General features: G+C 43.3%; 1 protein-coding gene across 1 annotated transcript in view; it reads right to left on the bottom strand.

The window, feature by feature from the left end:
* Positions 1-19,379, bottom strand: part of PLBD1 (phospholipase B domain containing 1) — a 70,335-nt gene extending 50,956 nt beyond the window's left edge. Inside the window, exons 1-2 of the mRNA XM_047787501.1 lie at positions 18,799-19,379; positions 7,004-7,223 (exon numbers count right to left, since the gene is read on the bottom strand). Coding sequence (XP_047643457.1) covers positions 7,004-7,223; positions 18,799-18,901 — 323 coding nt within the window. The 5' untranslated portion in view covers positions 18,902-19,379. The remainder of the gene's footprint in view (positions 1-7,003; positions 7,224-18,798) is intronic.
* Between the last annotated feature and the right edge of the window lie 329 nt (positions 19,380-19,708).

Below are 19,708 nucleotides of genomic sequence, written 5' to 3'. Positions count from 1 at the left end.
AAACTTTACCTAAAGTCTTAGTTCTGGTTTTTATTTGATGCTTTTTTATTGACCTAGGAGGTCAGCACTGTAAGCAGGAGATGACTTGCCTTCCAAGAAAGGGAATTTAGCCCCCAGTACAGTGGAACTTTAGCTCTCCTTTATCTAATTGTTTCCAGAACTGAAACTGATAAAGTGAGAATAGTTTTACTGCCAGTTGGGTAAACAACATTAAAATGCTTCGAAATCTTTCTTTTTATGTTCCTTGAATTCAATAAACTTCACTCGTGCTTTTCCTTCAAATTTTTGTAAATATACACTTTTGCTTACATATCTTTTATGCTGCCACATCTACCCTTTCTATCACCTCTAAAACTGAGGGAGAGGACAGCAATAAAGCTAGACAGATAGGTGGGTGACAGGGAAGGGACCTTCTGCCCTGGCCTCATACTTCAGGTAAGTGGAAGGCTGAAAGTCCAGGTGAGTTTGGTGACTCGATGTAGTTGCTTAGGGAAGCAAAAGCCCTATGGTTTCCCACTCCCAGGTGGCAGAGGGAAGTAAGAGACGGCCACCTGGGCTGTCTGTGCTCATGTCAAAGGGTTTCCTGTGTGATCTAGGGTGGAGTATGTGGACATTGGGAGCTGGGGGACCTGCTGGTGGCAAAGGACTTGCAGTTGGGGTGACCATCCCACTTCAGGTGGCACTGATTTTGCAGCTGGAGGCCAGGGAGACTGTGGAAACCCCATCAGCGGTCTGGTGGGGACACCCCCAAGCTAAGGACTCAGTGAGATTGTTTCACTTCAGTAGACGCACCAGACAAGGACATGGGACAGCCACTGACTAAACATCTCCCCTCCTTCCAAGAAGCCTCAGGAAAACCAACCCACCTTTTCTGGGAAAAGATGTTGGGAAGAGGAGCAGAACATTCTGAATTGACTCCATTTCAATGGTAAAGTATTTTGTTCATATTGAAATTACTCTGGTAAGATTTCCTATTATGAGGAGGAAAGGGCTTGCTCTTAAAATGATTTAAATGAAAATAAATGTCTATTTTTTGGAAAAACTCTGTGGACTATTGACCTACAGTGCTCAATCAGGTAAAGGAAAAGACATTCATACTTTTTACCTAAAGTCTCCAGCACCACACCCTGCCCCACTCCATCCAGAGCTCCAGATCCCCTCAGTTTTTCAGTCCATTTCAATATAGGGCTGTGCTTCTATATTGAAAGTTATTTTTCCCTCCAGGGGCATTTGGCAATGTCTGGAGACATATTTTTATTATCACATTAGAGGGAGGGAAGGTGCAACTGGTGTCCAGTGGCTAGAGCCCCACAAAGCTAAAAGCTCAGGACTCAACAGAGGTCCTTGGTTGCCGACAATCTCCGTTTGACCTCAAACAAGATTACAAGTTTACAAAAACCACTGACTTCAGGACCAACAGTAACAGGATTGGAAAGAACCGATTCAAGATTGTGGGGGCTGTTCTGAAGCCAGCTAGGTTAGCTGGGTGGGCGGGGGAGGGGGAAGTTGCAGCTCAGGTTCAGGATCAGTAGATAGAATGGTTCATGAATTCTGAAATCGCTGGGTTCCAAACAAGTTCCTAAGATGCTTTTCCCAGAGTCAGCTAGCTATTTAACTTCTCTGTGCCCAAGTTTTCTCATCAATAATATGGGGATAGTCACAATCCATGTCTCATAGCATTATTGTCCATTAAATAATTTAACATACATAAAATGTTTTGAACCATGTCTGGCACTTTTAAAATAATTTATAGCTGTTAGTCATCATCATCATCATTTTGTGGTTCATGTTAAGTTCCAAATAATTAAGAGTTGATGGGTCATTTTATATTTTTGAGGGTAGGACAGTGTCATGCTTTGCTTTGCCCACAGTCTTGACCTGGAGCCATATTCTTTCTAATGTCAGAAGGAGCAAGTAGGGAGTATGGAGGAGATTCTTTTTTTTTTTTTTTGCCTTTTCTAGGGCTGCTCCCGTGGCATATGGAGGTTCCCAGGCTAGGGGTCTAATCAGAGCTGTAGCCACCGGCCTACGCCACAGCCACAGCAACGCAGGATCTGAGCCGTGTCTGCAACCTACACCACAGCTCATGGCAACGCTGGATGCCTAACCCACTGAGCAAGGCCAGGGATCAAACCCACAACCCCATGGTTCCTAGTCAGATTCGTTAACCACTGAGCCACAACCGGAACTCCTGGAGGAGATTCTTGAAATATCTCTAGGTGATAAGACAAATACCAAAAAGTTTCCACCTTTGACTACTCTCTCTACCTGTGCTGTAATCGTGCCAGAACCTTTTTTTCTTTCTTCCTTTTTTTTTTTTTCTTGGCCATATCCACAGCACACAGAAGTTCCTGGGCCGGGGATCAAACCTTTGCCACAGCAGTGACCCAAGCCGCAGTGATGACAACACTGGATATTTTAAACACTAGGCCACCAGGGAACTCCCAGAAACTCCCTATCACAGTTTTAGCAACTGTTGTGCCAACACACTAACTTAAAAAGAGTGAAGAATGCCCTTGGGAACTCACCCTTCCCCCCCACCTTTCTCACTATCCCCAGAACCTGGCACAAGGTAGGATAAGTGTTTGTTGCATAGAGTTGACCCACCTATACTGGGTAATTCCAGAGGAAGTCATTTCAGCAGCTGCCTCAGCAATGCAAGAGATCAGCCACTGTATCAAAAACTAGAGCAGACCAGGTCCCCACATGCTCATCACCTATCACCAGAAGGGTTTCATGACTCATTTTATTAAAAATCAATCTGCAACTATTTATCAGCTTTTACATCATTAATGAGACATCAGCGACTCTTAATTTGCAACTCTTAAAGAGCCACCCGAGAGAGTCAAAAAATGAAGGAAGGAATTCCGTTTGGCCGAGGCTGCTAGACACTGCATTACATGTACCTCACACTTCTGATTCATCTCTAATAGAATTGGAACAACAGAGTTCCATTAAACTTAATAAGCTTGTAATTAAGCAACTGCTGGGGGCAGAAGCACTATGCCAGGTATCTGGGGGTCTAAAAAAGATGAAAAAGATGGTGACCCTGTCCTCAAAGCACTGACAGATAGTGGAGGGGAGAGATGGGGCTTCGATCCCATGGATATGGAAACCGGACATGGTTCATCAAGAGGGCATCTGAGATGCGTCTTGGAGGTTGCGCAATATTTCAAAAGGTGGAGATGGGAGAGGCAGCAATCTGGCTCTCAGGAATAACAGCTCTTAAGAGTTGGAAGAAAGCAGGGTGGTGGGAGGCTGTCCTCGCCTCACAGCCCGGATAAGGAGCCCTTTTGGACTGCACGTTTGTTTGCGTGATGACGTCAACGTGAGGGTCTCCTCCGGGGGTGGGGTCGGGGACGAGGGTAGTGGGGGAGGAAGGAGAAAAAAGAAAGAGCCTAAGAAGAAGAAGCCCGTAAGAAAAGCCCCAGAGGATATCGAGTGCCCGCTCCAAGCTGTGGTCTTGCTGGATCTGCTGCCGAAAGGATGAAGTAACTGCAAGCACCTGGTGGGTGGCCGTGTGACTTTTCAGGATAAAGTACAAAGGGCTGGGCTCAGGAGAGCGTTGTCACAGTCTTGTGAAAGTTCAGAGAAGCAACAAAGTACTTAATGCTTCAAAAGCAATGATGGAGGATTTGAGGATATGTCTTTGTGTGTTTGCCTTTGGTCTCTCAAATACTTTGTAGCTTGGAAAGAGCAAATTATACCTTCTGAAGTTGGCAAACCAACGTCCTGATCTGGCTGCGTCAGTCGTTCAGACCACAATGTCCGTTCTCTCTCACATCTCCTCTCGCCAAAGTGCGAGAGACTGTACGGAACACGGCTCCATTTTAAATGTCGTGATGTGGGAAAAGTGGCAGCCCTATACGTCCCACTGCCCTTGGCAGCTGCTGGAACAGCTTTGCAAAATGAGAGGAAAACAAAGCAGCTCTTTCTGTTGGCTTGTGGCACACACTGACCTTCCCTGCCCTGACTCCAAGGCTGTGTCTAGGTACCGTGCAACTGTAGTTTGCAAAGCACCCCCCGGAGTAACAGTCCCCAGCAGTACATGTTTTAAATGGATAAAATGATGTTTGTCTAGGAAGATGCTATTGCTTCTCATATAATTGCTTAGGAGTAGCTGGAAACACACACAACACTCTAGCTGGGACGTGTATTCCTTCTCCACCACTGGTTTGTGGCTTCCAGAGGGTTGACATTTTAAGCTCTTCTGCTGCGCTTCCAAGAATGCTGGCCACTTTTGCTCACAGATAGCCCACGGCCCCTCTGCTCAGCCGAGGCAGTGTGCGTGGTGCTTACTGCTGCAGTCTTTCCTTGGTGGAGCCATGGGTCTGAGAGTCTCAATCCTATGAATCCTTCCAGTGTCTCCCTGCTTTGTCTCCTATTGGGAGCCTCTCTTCTCTAATGCATTTGGCCTTTCTCCCTCCTCTCAATTAAACTTGGGCAACAGAATGTGTACTAAGCCTTCATCTCCTGGACCACATCAGAAGAGGAGGAAGGAAACTGATAACCACCTCCTTCTCTTCCCTCTTCCGCCACCCATTGCCACTGTCTGCTTTAAGCATCCTGGGTCCCACTCCACTATTCTGGGCTTTGAGACAGGCGCAGAGCAGACCCTTTAAATGCACACAGCTTCAGAAACTCCCCTATTTATTTGACTATTCAGCAATGCAGATAGAATGACAGTCTCTGAAAAAGACTTTAGAAGGAAAATGCCCTTCTAAAGAGTCTTGGTTGTAATTCTTCCTTCTCTTTTCCGTTCTTTTTTGGCTCGTTCCTGGGCCAGGGATTTAACCCATACCACAGCAATGACCCAAACTGCTGCAGTGACAATGCCAGGTCCATAACCCACTGCGTCACCAGTGAATTCCTCCTCTTTTCTGTTCTTTTACACCCTTCCTTTCCTCTTTCCTTTTAGTCCTCTCCTCCTCTTCTCCTTGTCTTTTTCTTCTCTTTCAGACATACAAACACTGACCTCTCTCTTCCATCCACCCCCTCCCACTCTTGATCAGCCATCTTCCTGCTCCCCAATATCTTCTGTTCAGTGAGATTCATCAGAGTCCCCACAGAGCAGAGGTCCTCAGACTCCGTACGTATATGGGAAGCCCATCCTTGAGCAGGTGGGGGGAATTTCCACACTCGTGAATACTAGGCAGATACAAACTGGGAGGTCGTGTTTCAAATTTAAGAAAGCCCTGCTTGGAAGTTCCCATTGTGGCTCAGCCGTAACGAGCCTGACTAGTATCCTTGAGGATTCGGGTTCGATCCCTGGCCTCGTTCAGTTGGTTAAGGATCCGGTGTAGCTGTGAGCTGTGGTGTAGGTCACAGACACAGCTCAGATCCCATGTTGCTGTGGCTGTGATGTAGGCCAGCAGCTGCAGATCCAGTTTGACCGCTGGCCTGGGAACATCCATATGCTGCAGGTGTGGCCCTAAAGACAAAAAACAAACAAAAGAACAAAAACGTAGGTTTGCCTGAGACATGAGAATATCAGAAATGTCACCTTTGCCAGAAGTGTCCTTGGTCAAACTCCCTGAGCTTTCTAGTAGCAATGCTAAAGCCCAAGGAAGACAGGCTATGTGTTCAACATTTTCATAGATTAGAGACGCTCGCTTCTCTAATACATAGCTTCTCTTAATAACCCACATGTATCTTATGAATAACCTCATCTAATTTATTTATATTCACACAACTGCAGTGTGAATTCTTTCTCCAAACTTACAACACCATTTAAAGAATGCAGTCAGAATTTAATGGATCCAGAAATAAAGAGAAAAAGGAAAAAGTTCAGAGGGAAAAGGAAAAAGTTCAGATTTTTACATGTATAATACAGTTTTAAACATGTTTTAAAAACCATATTCAGTTTATACAGTTTTCTACATTTCCAAATTTAGAGTCCCCCCCCCCACATTAAGGAGACGTACAGTAGGGAAGCAAAAATTTGGTATAAAAATAGGAATTTTTAGTTTAAATTAAAAAAAAAAAAGAGCAACCAGAGCCCAGTAATTAGTCATTCAACATTTGATATAATCGCCAGTACTCAGGCAGATTCAGATTGGCACTGCGCTTACTATGACTAAGGCAGTAATAGCACAGAACTGCACTCAACAATCTAGGTCACAGAGAATAAAAGAAAGCCAAGTCCTCAAGACATTTATAGCAAAGGAAGAATAACTTGCTTAAATGACTTGCAAGTTTCCTTAAAGAGCTGTTTTCTAAAAATGAGTCGTCGTGATCTAATTACTATTAACTGCATTTTTTGTTATTTTCATAAGACAAGGGAAGAAGACAAGAATCAAATGACAATAGAACTGGAAAGCACATTCATGTTAGACATTAAAATTTTAATTTAAAATCTTTGCCCATTTGAAACTATTGTTCTCAGTGGTGGAAAATAAGCATCTTACATTTTATTTTGAATTAATTATAATAATAATTATTATTTTGCTTTTTAGGGCTGCACCTGTGGCATATGAAAATTCCCAGGCTAGGGATCAAATTGGAGCTGCAGGTGCCGGCCTACACCACAGCCACAGCAACGCCAGATCCTTAACCCACTGAATGACATGAGGGATCGAACCTGCATCCTCATGGATACTAGTCAGATTTGTAACCCGCTGAGCCACGATGGGAGCTCCCTGAGTTAATTTTTAATTCATCTTTTCTGTTTTGTGGTTCTCTCAGAGCCACTCCACCTCTATTGGCTTTCTACCCCCACAATAAATAACTAGTAAGATGGAATGGCTTAGTGGTCTTTTAAAACAGTTTCATGAGAAGGAAAGGTTTTTTTTAAAGGTTTAGCGCCACAAGCGGGGGCTTTGCTCCTTCCAGGCAGGGACTGGCTCTAAGTACAAATGTAATTCTGATAATGTTTCTATCATATGAGAAGGACCACTGTGACTTTTCAGTTCTAGTGTACAATGCCAGGAAGACAAAGGCTAATGTGGAACAAAGAGCGAGACAGAGGTTGCCAGTCAGTTCTCCACCATGACTGGGTACTTACGAGGCAGTGAGGTAACCCTCCAAATAGCCGGCTGCGAACATGATGATATCATTGCTTAGGGATTGAGAACCGTACCCTGCTCTGATCTCAAGGATGCCCCAGCCTGTGGTTTTCACAGAGTCATTGTAAAAACCGTAGGCATCCCCATTCCTGTCCAGAACATTTTTGACTAGCATTTTCTTCTCAGTAGGCATCCAGTACGCAGTTGCATAGTAGACCCCTGGAAGGAAAAAAAAAAAAAGGGTGAGTAGGGTAAGATGTCATTGAACTGGAGTTCCCGTCGTGGCGCAGTGGTTAATGAATCTGACTAGGAACCATGAGGTTGCGGGTTCGATCCCTGCCCTTGCTCAGTGGGTTAACGATCCAGCGTTGCTGTGAGCTGTGGTGTAGGTTGCAGACGCGGCTCGGATCCCGAGTTGCTGTGGCTCTGGCGTAGGCTGGCAGCTACAGCTCCGATTCGACCCCAAGCCTGGGAACCTCCATATGCCGCGGGAGCGGCCCAAGAAATGGCAAAAAGACAAAAAAAAAGAAAGAAAGAAAAAAAAAGATGTCATTGAACTGATGTGCTGATGCAATTTTAAGAAACATTTTCTTGTTAAAGTATCGTCAGTTTACAATGTTGTGCCAGTTTCTACTGTACGGCAAAGTGACCCAGTCTCTTTCTCTCTCTCTCTCTCACACACACACACACACACATGTATATATACATTGTTCTTTTTATATTATCTTTCATCATGGACTATCCCAAAAGAAGGGATATAGTTTCTCATGCTGTATGTAGGACCCCATTGCGTATCCATTCTGAATGTAATGTAACCAACAATTCTAGCATATTTGCTATTAAAGAGTTCCATTCTATTAGGATTGGAAAATCTACCACATTATAGTCTGTCTTTGTTACAAGTGGGGAAAAACCAGAGCCTTGATCAAGGGGGTTGAGTCCAGAGCACAAGGAACCAGGTCCAAGGTACAGGCGTAGTTGAGTACCACAGGGGTGGGTCTCAGTGCTTCATCCTTAAAGATGGGATCCTGGGTTAAGTAGGAGCCAGGGCTCTTGCCCACCTTTTCACTCAACCAAGTACAGGGTTCATGCTCCTGGTCTGCAACCCTTTCATCCCCCTCAAGAGCTGGCCTAAAGCATCCGTATTTTCTTGCTTCCAATCTTATCTCTCTTGCTTAATTCTTCACATATGACATTGGATTCCTATTTTGCAGAAGACTGCAAATCACCTGGGACTTCCTCACATCCTTGATGATTTTGTGAATTGATCCTCACAAATCCTGTGCCCATCTCTCCCTTCTTGCTCACTTCAATCCCTTTACCCATGTTCTGGATCCCACCACTTTTCCTTGGGAACTTTGTAGCATTCTCTATCTTCTTGTTCCTCCTGTACCTTAAAGCTCCTTCTCTGCAATGACTCATTCCCCTTTAAGGTATTAACATGTTCCGTTCTCTCACAGCTTAAAGCAAACCAACCTCAGAAGCCCTCTTTGGCTCACTGATGAAATCCTTCTATCCTAATAGGACATGGGCTTCTGAAAGCCCTTGACCCTAGTGACCACTTATTCTTAAAGCTCTTTCCTCCCATGGGCTCTGGGACAATGCTGTCTCCTGAATCGTCACTTCCTTTGCTTGCCTTCCACCTGTTTCTCCCATGGCTCCCTCTTATCTACCCAACAGCATAATGGATAATACCATCTGGATGATTCCACTAGCACCAGAAACTTAAAATATCCAAAGAAATGAATATTCTCTCCCTATCCATCCTCCATCCTCTGCTTTCCAGCTCTGTGATCTTTCAGCCTGAAACTCAAGAGAGTCTCCTCTCTCCTGCATATCTCATGTTTAACCAAAACCTCCTAAATACCTCTCCCACTAGTAAATGCCTCATTAACTCTACATTTCCATGCTAATTTTGGTATCACCACTAGCCTTAACTCTGAAGAGGCCTGTTTTCAGGTCTCTCTGACTTTTAGTCTATTCTTCATACTCTGCCACACTGACCTTTCTAAAACGCAAAACTGATTTATTTCACTCGATTATCAAAAATCTTCAGTGGCTTCTACTTAGAAATAAAATTTTTTCAGCTTACCCTCTTGGCCTTTCAGACCTTCTACCTGCCTATACCTACCCAGATCCATCCACCACTCCTTGTACTTTGTGATCCAGAAACCATTACACACAGCTCTTCAACCTGCCATGAGCTGGGCCAGCACCTCTGATTTGCATATGCTCTTTCCTCTGCCTGTGATTTTCTCTCTTGTTAACTAGCAGTCTCAAAATTGCTATTTACTTATTTATTTATCCTTTTAGGGCTGTACCTGTGGCATATGGACATTCCCAGGCTAAGGGTTGAATTGGAGCTGTAGCTGCCAGCTTACGCCACAGCCATAGCAACTTGGGATCTGAGCCATGTCTGCGACCTACACCACAGCTCACGGCAACATGGGGTCCTTAATCCACCTAGCAAGGCCAGGGATCGAACCCGTGTTCTCAAGGATACTAGTCAATTTCACTGCTGAGCCAGGATGGGAACTCCTTAAAATTGCTATTTAAGACACAGGAAGCATCACCCGCTTTGTAGGGGCTGACTTGCTCTACAAGCCCAATGCACATGGTATGTACATCTTCTGATCTTATCACATCATTCTGTAATTTACATGTCTGCCCCTGCTCCTAGCCTGTAAACTCAAGGCCAGAGACTGTTTCCTCAGCACTTAGTAGAGTATCTGGCCCACAACAGGTACTCAATAAATATCTATGAAAGAAAGGGATACTGAGGAAGAGAGAGAAAAGGAAAAAGAAGAAATGAAGAAAAGAAATAGTATATAGTGCATTTATTTCTCTGCCTAAAGAAGCACTGCACCGCTGCTCAGGTTGAAGACAAACTTTGCATTCAGGTCATCAAAGAGGTGGGAGGAGGCCTGAATGACTTGAGTTCTAGGCTGGTAGCAGATGGATGCTATATCATTACTGAGAGAGGGAGCAGATGGGAAACAGGTGTGGGAGAGAATATGAGTTTAGTTTTGGGCATAATAAGTTTTTAGTGGTTAAGATACTAGAAGCCTCAGATTAAATAATTAAATAGGGTTATCTGCTTTCAAAATTCAAAAGACTCAATATTTTATTTATTTTTTTAAAAAAATTTTGGAGTTCCCGTCGTGGTTCAGTGGTTAATGAATCCGACTAGGAACCATGAAGTTGTGCGTTCGATCCCTGGCCTTGCCCAGTGGGTTAAGGATCCGGCATTGCCCTGAGCTGTGGTGTAAGTTGCAGGCACGGCTCAGATCCCGCGTTGCTGTGGCTCCATCGTAGGCCGGTGGCTACAGCTCTGATTCGACCCCTAGCCTGGGAACCTCCATGTGCTGCGGGAGCAGCCCAAGAAATGGCAAAAAGACCAAAAAAAAAAAAAATTATTGGAGTACAGTTGTCTTACAAAGTTGTGCGAGTTTCACATGGACAGCAAAGTGAATCCGTTATTCATATACATATATCCCATCCATATATGGATTCTTTCCCCATATAGTTTATTAGGTAGTTCAGTATTTTTATTTTCTTGATGCAAAGATTGTCTATGAAATGAGCTCTAAAAATAGAACTTTAATACTAGAGCATTGTGGCACATTGGCCCAGTGTTTTCTCCATATATCAACTCTTCCTGGTTTCTCCAGTCTCATGCTATTTTCTGATTTTTCCTAAATTCTTAAATAGTTAAAGCCTTATGCTTTCTATTTTTGAAAAATATCTCCATGTGGTGAAGCTAATGGTGTGAAAATCAGGCTAATGCTGATTATGACCCTGAAAGAATGATTTTGATCAGGAAAGTCAATTTATTCTGCATAAAGTGGTGACCATAATGGTGAGCTTTTTTTTTTTTTTTTTTAATGGCAACATGCAAATAATGACATTGATAGACATAGGTAGGTGCAGAACACTTTGTCAATAGGCTCCTGGTGATGAATGAGAGTCTAATTGTTACTAAGTCAGTTGACTGCAGTTAGACAATTGTGGGCAACATCCATAGAAACATCCTTTCTTCTCCCCCAAATACAGTAAATATGTTTCCCAAGCTGATTTTGGACCACACATGCCACAGCCTCAGCCCCTCCTCAGCTTTTCTCACGCACTCTCATCCACCCTCATCTCTAGTAGGAGCTTTGTAGGGAAATGAGAAAGGGTAGCTGTTTCACTATTACTGAGTCTACCTTACTTTCCTGACCACAAATAATAAACTTCTGCAAATTTGTGCTTTTTTTGCCACTCTGTGCCTTCAGGCATGAAAAAAATTTTACCCAGTCTGAAGAGAATTCAATGAGGAAAAATTTACTGCTAACACATTGACCAAGTTGGCAAGTGCTTTGAGAATGAAGCCACAATCTGAGTTTCTTGCACCACCCCTAATTGATGCCCTCCATTCCTCAATTTTCTCTATATATCAACCTTCCTGGTTTCTCCAGTCTCATGCTATTTTCTGATTTTTCCAAATCCATAAATAGTTAAAGCCTTATGCTTTCTAGTTAAAAAAAAAAAATCTCCATGTGGTGAGGCTAATGGTGTGAAAAGTGTAACAGCAAAAAGGTAGAAAAATATTACGTAATTATAATCTCAACCTTGCTTTATACAAGCTCTGCGGAGGCAGAGACCATTTCTGCTTATGACCCTATATCCTGGGAGTGCTGTAGCTGACAGAGTAATGTTCCTGTGACGACTCATTTAATTGTGTGTGTTCTTGAACCAGAAGTGATATTTATTAGAACATGCACAGAAGTTAGTCTAAAATAAGTTGTTTTGTCTTCAAGCCCAGGTAAGAACCCTGGAGGACATTCAGGTGCCCAAGGGACAAATGCCATGTATTGACATTTTCTCTAGAGTTGTGAAGATGAAAAATGAGATTTACACATTTTTAACTGCAACATCCTTGAAATCTTTAAAAGTCACTTAAGTATTTCGAATGAATGGGAATATTACTTCCTAAAAACAGAGTATTCTTCCTTTACAAAGATGAAAGAAGACCCATTATTTTTTTATTTCTTTTTATGCAAAAAACCCAAACACTCCAATTGAGTTTTATTTACCTGTGTATTCTAATATTTTTTGATGAGTTAATTGTTCTCAATTGAAAACCAATTCCTAGCCCCCGTCTTAGAATTTGTAAAATAATCATAAGTGGCCCAAATCACTCTTTTCCGTATTTGGAGTCTGAATTTTCTAGCACCTCATTTATGAAAGAGGAAGTGGTTTTCGACCCTGAGCAATACAACTTTTGCCTGAAAGGGTTGGTCAGTTAGATAGAGAAAAAGAGAAGCTGAGAAAGTAGAGGCAGAAAATGTGAGAGAAAACAGAAACAACAAAATTGCAACTCTATTCATATTGGGTTTAGCTAATAGTTCACTGATTGTGATCCTTGAATTGCTTTTCTCTTTTATGTCCTATGAACATGGTCTCTCAGCATCTCTCTGTGTACCTTGGCGTTGTTCCTTTCCTTCTTTGAAAGGACTCTCAGTAAACTTATACCTAGTTTTTAGATTTGCTTTGTCTTTTCATCAGTGTCACTGAGAAAATAACTGATACATGAACAAACAATCGCCAGGCAACAAAATTATAAATAGGTATTTTAGCTCCCTCCCTCCCAGATATTAGAGCCTGGGATTCTTGCTGAAACAAAGATTATGTGGGGATGTGCCCCCAGGGAATAAGAATAGGGGGTGGGGAGGGTGAAGTGGGGAGGGAGGGGGGAAAGCAGGAGAGTGTACTCTGAGATGGTCCAAGGAGGTGTAGAATAAGCCTCTGAAGACCCACCACAGGGATAGAAGAGAAAGCATTTCTCCACCTGCTCCCATCCTGCATAGGTCAAAGGTTACCTTAAGAAGTAACCTTTCACATATATGAAGTGTTCAATCCCTCACTCCCAGGTCTGCATGTGCTTCAGCACCAAACAGTTCTGATGTCAGAGAACCTCTAGGTGGAAAGCAAGGGGTTCCTGCAGTCTGGCTGAGGTGAGGGGCCTCAGCTTATACCTGTGCGAAGCTAGAATGAAAGGCAGGTGAGAGCATGAAGGGTGGGCTGTGTAATGTGTCTGATCCATAAGATAGGTCGAAAGGGATTCAGTTTAAAAAATAATAGCTTCAAGGCAGCAAAACACGAATACGAAAAAATGCAGGAGATTTGCTTGAGTTTGAAATGATCGCATTCCTTCATCCCCTAGAAACATACCTATTCTTCCTTGCTAGCTTAAATCAGAGTTCTTACCTAAAGTCCTATCAACAGAAAATCAACTTTACTCCATTCTGATTCAGCACTCAGGCGACTGCTCACCTAGATCACTCTTTAGTTACATGTATTTGTGTGTACTGGGGTCAATAAATTTGATTACTGGCTTCTTAAGAATCAAGGGTAGCATCTTTTTTTTTTTCTTTCTTTTCTTTTTAGGGCCACACCTGCAGCTCATGGAAGTTCCTGGGCTAGGGGTCAAATCAGAGCTGCAGCTGTGGGTCTGTGCCACAGCTACAGCAACACCAGATTCAAGCTGCACTTGCGACCTATGCTGCAGCTTGTGGCAATGCTGGATCCTTAACCCACTGAGTGAGGCCAGGGATGGAACCCTCAACCCCACAGACACTATGTCAGGTTCTTAACCTCATGAGCTGAAATGGGAACTCCAGGGGTAGCATCTTATATCTCATTATATCCACTCCCTTGAGCCTAACACAATGCTTCATTTGGTGACCACCTAAACCCCAACTTTCATACTGGCTGGAAGGTCACATTTGAAGACTGACTCCCATCATGCCTAAGTTTATTAATTCTTGATTTCTGACTGTGAAGTCGAATTTTGATATCTTAAGTTTGCAAATGCTGGTTTGAGCAATTCGACACTATCTCATGCTGGAATTGTAGCTAAGGGTGCAGGGCTGACGGAAAAATTTCAGAGCAAGCTTGTTTCTCTATTAAGAGACTTTCACAGTTTTCCTTAGGAAGATTATAACATGATATCTGTTGTTTATACAGACACAGAGTTTCCAGTTTTAGACTAAAATTTTCCTCATAATTTCACTACATCTGTTAGTTTCATTTTTTTACTTCAAGTAAATTCCTATTTCACAGTTGCACAAAATACTAACACAATAAAATTATTTATACATTTTCTAGCCACATCTTAAAGCTAAATTATCAAAAGATTGTGAAATATAAGTTGCAGAGCCAGCTGGAACCTACACTATTAAAAAAAAAATGAGACCAATGCATTAAAACAAAAACCTTTTAAAATGTTAAACAAAATAAATCTTTTGAGAGTCATTCCATTATTGGTACTACTGCCTTTTTTATTTTTTCTTATTTTAATAGTTAATACTTTGTACTTTGGAATCCAGCAAAACTCAACAGGTGACAAAAGTAAAAATAATGCCTAAAGAAGTGTGAAAAGTTCCTATTCTATGTGTCAGAACAAACACCCAAAATGAAGTTCACATGATAAATAATATGTATATTATGAGAAGTAAATCACCAAGAAAAAATTATTTAAAATGTTCTACTTCAATTTAAAGACTGAAGGAGGATCTTTTTTTTTTTTCTTTTGCTAAGGTCTAATCAATAAACATGATGCTATGCTTGTATCTTCCCTGTCAATGTCTATAAAAAATGTTCAGTCAAAAGCTCCCTAGATTTTTTCAAAATATCCCAAACTCCACATGTCCTAAACTAAACTCACCCTCTTCCCAACCCTCAAATAAGTGCCTTTTCTTTTAGTTCTCACCTTGATGAAGGCGAGAAACATCCATCCACTTTGATCTGGAAGTCATCCCTTCCTTGCCATTTACCAAATTCCCACCAGGCTTTTATTTATTTCCTTTCCTTCCCTATTTATCACTTTAGTTGAAGCTCTTCCCATTTTTGGAACTTGTGTACATTATTATAAACAATCTGGTATACAGAGAGCACAAGAAAATGTTTGAATTTGCACAAAGCATTGTCTTCTTTGGGGTCTGAAACACCAAGACAACAAGGAAGAACTGTAGGAAGACCTAATGAGGCTCAGAAAGACAGAAAAGTGTTGGGAAATTCTAAAGCAGCCATGGTTAGTAAATTGCACTTAGGAAAAAAAAATAAGGTTATTTCAGTCAGACAGTTATAACTCAGGAAAGTACTTTCTGAATATATGCATGTATATAATGTATGTACCTAAATCCTCAAAATGTTAGACCATGATTAAGAAAAAATTCTGTTTTTAATAATATGTTATAACTTCATAGAACATGAATTATCATCAGCAATCCTGTTGCTTTATCAAGAGGTCCATAATGACTTTTCAGAGAAAAGCAACTCCAGTGGTGAGTTATAATGGCCACTTAATGATATAGCCTCTACTGTATGCCAGTTACTGTTCCTTACAACAAACTTCTGAGATAGATATTATTATAATACCCATTTTACAGTTGAGAAAATTGAGGCATGGAGAGATTAGATAATTGACTGAAGGTCACTGTCAGTAATTATTGGACTCAGGATTCAAACACAGGCAGTCTGGCTCCAGGATTTCTGTCTCTGGAATTCCACATCATCTAATACTAGACTTCCAAGGATGAAGACCTGCCATAGGTAGAGTGAATGGATGAAGCAACCACCTCAGTGAATTTGGACATAAGAATGCCCTCAGAGCTAAAGGATCAATTGAGATTGGTCTCAATTACAGGTCTCCTAAGTCAATTAATGAGACCAAACAACTCCCAGGACTGTAAACTCTTTGACAGCCACATAAAGGTATTAGCCTATCTAGAGAGGCAATCTATTAGTCTCAAATGGCCCTGGTGAGCTATCGAAGAGTGGAAAAGGAAGCAGTGACCAACTGTTCTGGGTGAGCAGTGTCTGGTAGGGAGCGCCTATGGGCCAACGTAAGTGTCCAGTCCTAGTGGGAGGCAGATGAATCCAGCCCCCAGCCTGAGAATCCCTGATATTTTTTTTATCCCATGAAGTCTAATTATAGTGACAGTGTGCCTGGAGCAAGCTATGCAAGTAATCAGTCTGCTAAAAATGAACAACAATTAATATTTTGATGAATAGACATGTGTTTATGAGGGCAATCAACTTCCTTGTATCTGATCAGCTCTGGAGAACTGGAAAGAAGGAATTTCTGGAGTCTAGCTCTGCAAGTCCCAGAGCCAGATCTAGAACCAGTTTTACCAAGGCACAGGCCACCTCACATGTCTCTTGGCAACCAACCTATCTCCTTCCCTAGTGACAACCTGACTTCACTATCCAAATGACAGAAAAATTATGCAAGACATTCTAAAAACACAAGCAGGGCTTTTCAGTCTGGAAAGATAAAGGCAATGCGATTATATGTCTGAAGTCTATAATAGTTTGAAATATACAGCTAGGACTAATTGGTAGTTATTTACCAACTTCTGGAATAATGAAACCACAAAGTAACCTTCAAAGATTAAAGAAGTTGTTTTTGGATAAAGAGGTATATATTAGTGGATATTCATTCCAGGGGGTTGAAAATACTGAGTGGGCACTTCAGAGAAAATCAGAAAGCAGGAAGTAGCAAAGGAAGTAGCAAAGGTTCTGTTCTCTGCCCAAAAGTTATTGATAGTCCAGCAAGAGGTTAAGACAAAGACCCCAAAAGCTGCTCTAGAAAAATAGAATGAAGGAAAGAGAGTTTGCAGCCCTTGAGATGGTCAGGGTGGGCATCCTCAGCCACTCTTCAATGCTATGATTAACATCTTCCAGATGACTGGGCACAGTGCCCTCAGGATCACTTGCAGCAGAAGTTTCCTCACGCTCTGCCTTGACTCCCAACCACCTGGCATGGCCTCAGCTTATTATTTGGGGAACTCAGTTTAAGAAGCAGTTTCTTTGAGTTCCCGTTGTGGCTCAGCAGAAATGAATCCAACTAGGAACCATGAGGTTGCGCGTTTCACCCCTGGCCTCACTCAGTGGGTTAAGAATCTGGCGTTGCCGTGAGCTGTGGTGTAGGTTGAAAATGCAGCTTGGATCTGATGTTGCTGTGGTTCTGGCGTAGGCTGGCAGCTGTAGCTCTGATTGGACCCCTAGCCTGGGAACCTCCATACGCCGTGGGTGCGGCCCTAAAAAGACAAAAGACCAAAAAGAAAAAAAAAGAAGAAGAAGAAGAAGCAGTTTCTTGCTGGGTGTATTTTCCTGAATAAGCAGTGCCCCATCTTCAAAAAAACAATGTCTCCACCTCACTCCTCACGCTGCCCCCTCCATCTGCAGAAAGATTTAACACAATCCCAAGAATCCAAAAGAACAGAAGAGGGAGAAAATTTTCCACCAGGCTTTCAGACATTAAAAAACCATTTCCATTTCCAGGGCCCTCTCCAGCCTGTCCTAGATGCATCTGAATGAGCAGTCTCACTGGGCTAAGAGGTGGCATGGATGCCACCACCTCCAGATCATGCTGGTAAATCACAAGTCAGGAGCCTGGGAATACTCATTTCTGAGCCCAGAAGCCCAGGCAGCTTCATAGACTGATAAGATTTAAGACTGGAAAGATTTAAGAGTGTTAAGTGGGCAAATTGTGAAAGCAAAGGCCTTGAAATATGGTAAGTGCATACACTTGTTGATAGAAGGTCATGGAACAAGAACCAGACCTTGGAAAGAGGTAGCTCTCCCAAATCCCACCCTATTGCAAAGTCAGCACAAAAAAGAGATGAGGAAATAAAATGAATCCTCTCTCAATATTACTTGTGAAGTCTTTCAAGTTTTTTAAGTTAATCTTGGTCTTACTTGTTGGGAATGAAGTGACAAAACCCACTTTTTTTTTTTTTTTTTTTAGAGTTTAAGTTTTTTTGCAATTTTTTTTAAATAATTTTTTTTATTTTCCCACTGTACAGCAAGGGGGTCAGGTTATCCTTACATGTATACATTACATTTTTCCCCCAGCCTTTCTTCTGTTGCAACATGAGTATCTAGACAAAGTTCTCAATGCTATTCAGCAGGATCTCCTTGTAAATCTATTCTAAGTTGTGTCTGATAAGCCCAAGCTCCAGATCCCTCCCACTCTCTCCCCCTCCCTTTTTTTTTTTTTTTTTGAGGCAATTGGTATACAGATCCCTGTATCAATACCTGTATACAGATCCCTGTGTCAATACCTGTGTCAATACCCGTAGAGATAAAACCTGTTTCACTAGGAAGGGAGTAGTCAAGTAAATGCTCATTTACATTTCAACACTGCCTTCATTTGCTGCATAAGCAAATGACTGAAATCTTTGCCTCAAACTTTCTCATCTGTAGAATGGGGATAGTCCTATTTAGGATTGTGGGGAGCATTATATGAACATAAATCCTTCAGTACACTGCCTGGAACATAGTAAGCTGGCAAAATCAGGTTGCGCTTCTCATCATTTTAAAACAAAGTCATGGTCAATTAATAGAAAACAGTGGCAGCCCAGGATCATAGCCATGACGAGAAAAATATATTTAGATGTCCTTTGGCTGGCCTTTCTAGGACCAGCCAAGGCTCCGCAAAGCCAAGAGTCATGCAAGAGCGAACTGATTTGTCTACCAACTGGCCCGCACTTTTTCAGTTCGCAGAAGCACACCCCATGTCCCGGTCTGGGGCCATCACCGAGCTCCAGCGGGGCCGGGAGCAACACGGCCAGTCCCCTCGCGGAAGCGCGTTCCTTGGCGTCCACCCAGAAGTCAGACAGACACTGTGAGAAGTAAACTTGACCTGACTCGGGAGCGCACGGAGCGGCGCGGGCGTCCAGGACCCCTCCCGAAGCTCTCCGCCTCGGCAGCCGGCAGCCGGCAGCCGGAGGGGCGCGCTGCTCACCTGCCAGGCTCGGAGGCACTGCGGCGGCCAGAAGCAGCAGCAGCAGCAGCGGGGCCGGCGGCGCGGGCAGCCCAAGGCGCCCGTCCCGGCTGCGGCGGGACATCGCTCTGCGGCCGCGATCTCTGCTCCGCTGGACGAGGTGCCCTCGGGGCCGGCGGTGGCGGCTGCTGGTGCTGCGATAGAGACGTTGGGGCGTCTTTAACTTTCTTCTCTCATGAGCCCGGTCTGCTTGGGGCTTTTAGGGGCGAAGAAGTCTCACGTGGCCTTGGGAACAACCTTCGCCCTGCTGGGCCCCGGGCTGGGAAGGGCGGGCCCTTTCTGACCCTCAAGCGCCTCGTGGGCCGGCCAGAGACAGTTCCCCGGCTGCACGTCTGGGATCTGCCCAGGCTTATGTGCCGCTTTCTCCTCACTCGTCGGGCGGTTTGGCGGCCCAGGGCTGGAAACAAATCAGTTCATATTCACACCGCTAGCCTCCAGGCCCGGCCACTCGTCTGCAGCAGCGGGGATGAGGTGTCCTGAGCAGTGGAGAAATGCATATCCCTGCCTACACGCAGCTCTGATTCTTTGCCATCCCGAAGAGGTCTTCCGGATCCCTCTAACTCAGGGATCAGTGCCCCTCCATCTCAGGCTTTCTAACCTAAATCCATTTGCTGCAGCTCAAGACTTTGGATCTTTTGCTTTTGTTTTCATTGGCTGGAGCCACCACTGGAGAGTGATTCCTCCGACCGGGCTGAAATTGGATATATCCCTGAAACCCCTGTGAGGTCCCCATTTTTGTGCAGGGTCAGTTGAAAGTGACATTGTGAAGTAGGCAAACCTATGCCTCGGGTGACATTGTGAAGCTGGCAGAGGGCGCCCTAGGTGACATTGTGAAGTAGGCAAAAGGTATTTTATTTATTGAATAAGCATC

The sequence above is a fragment of the Phacochoerus africanus genome, chromosome 7 (assembly GCF_016906955.1).
Source record: "Phacochoerus africanus isolate WHEZ1 chromosome 7, ROS_Pafr_v1, whole genome shotgun sequence".
Lineage (NCBI taxonomy): Eukaryota > Metazoa > Chordata > Mammalia > Artiodactyla > Suidae > Phacochoerus > Phacochoerus africanus.
This window is presented reverse-complemented; position numbering and strand designations above follow the sequence as displayed.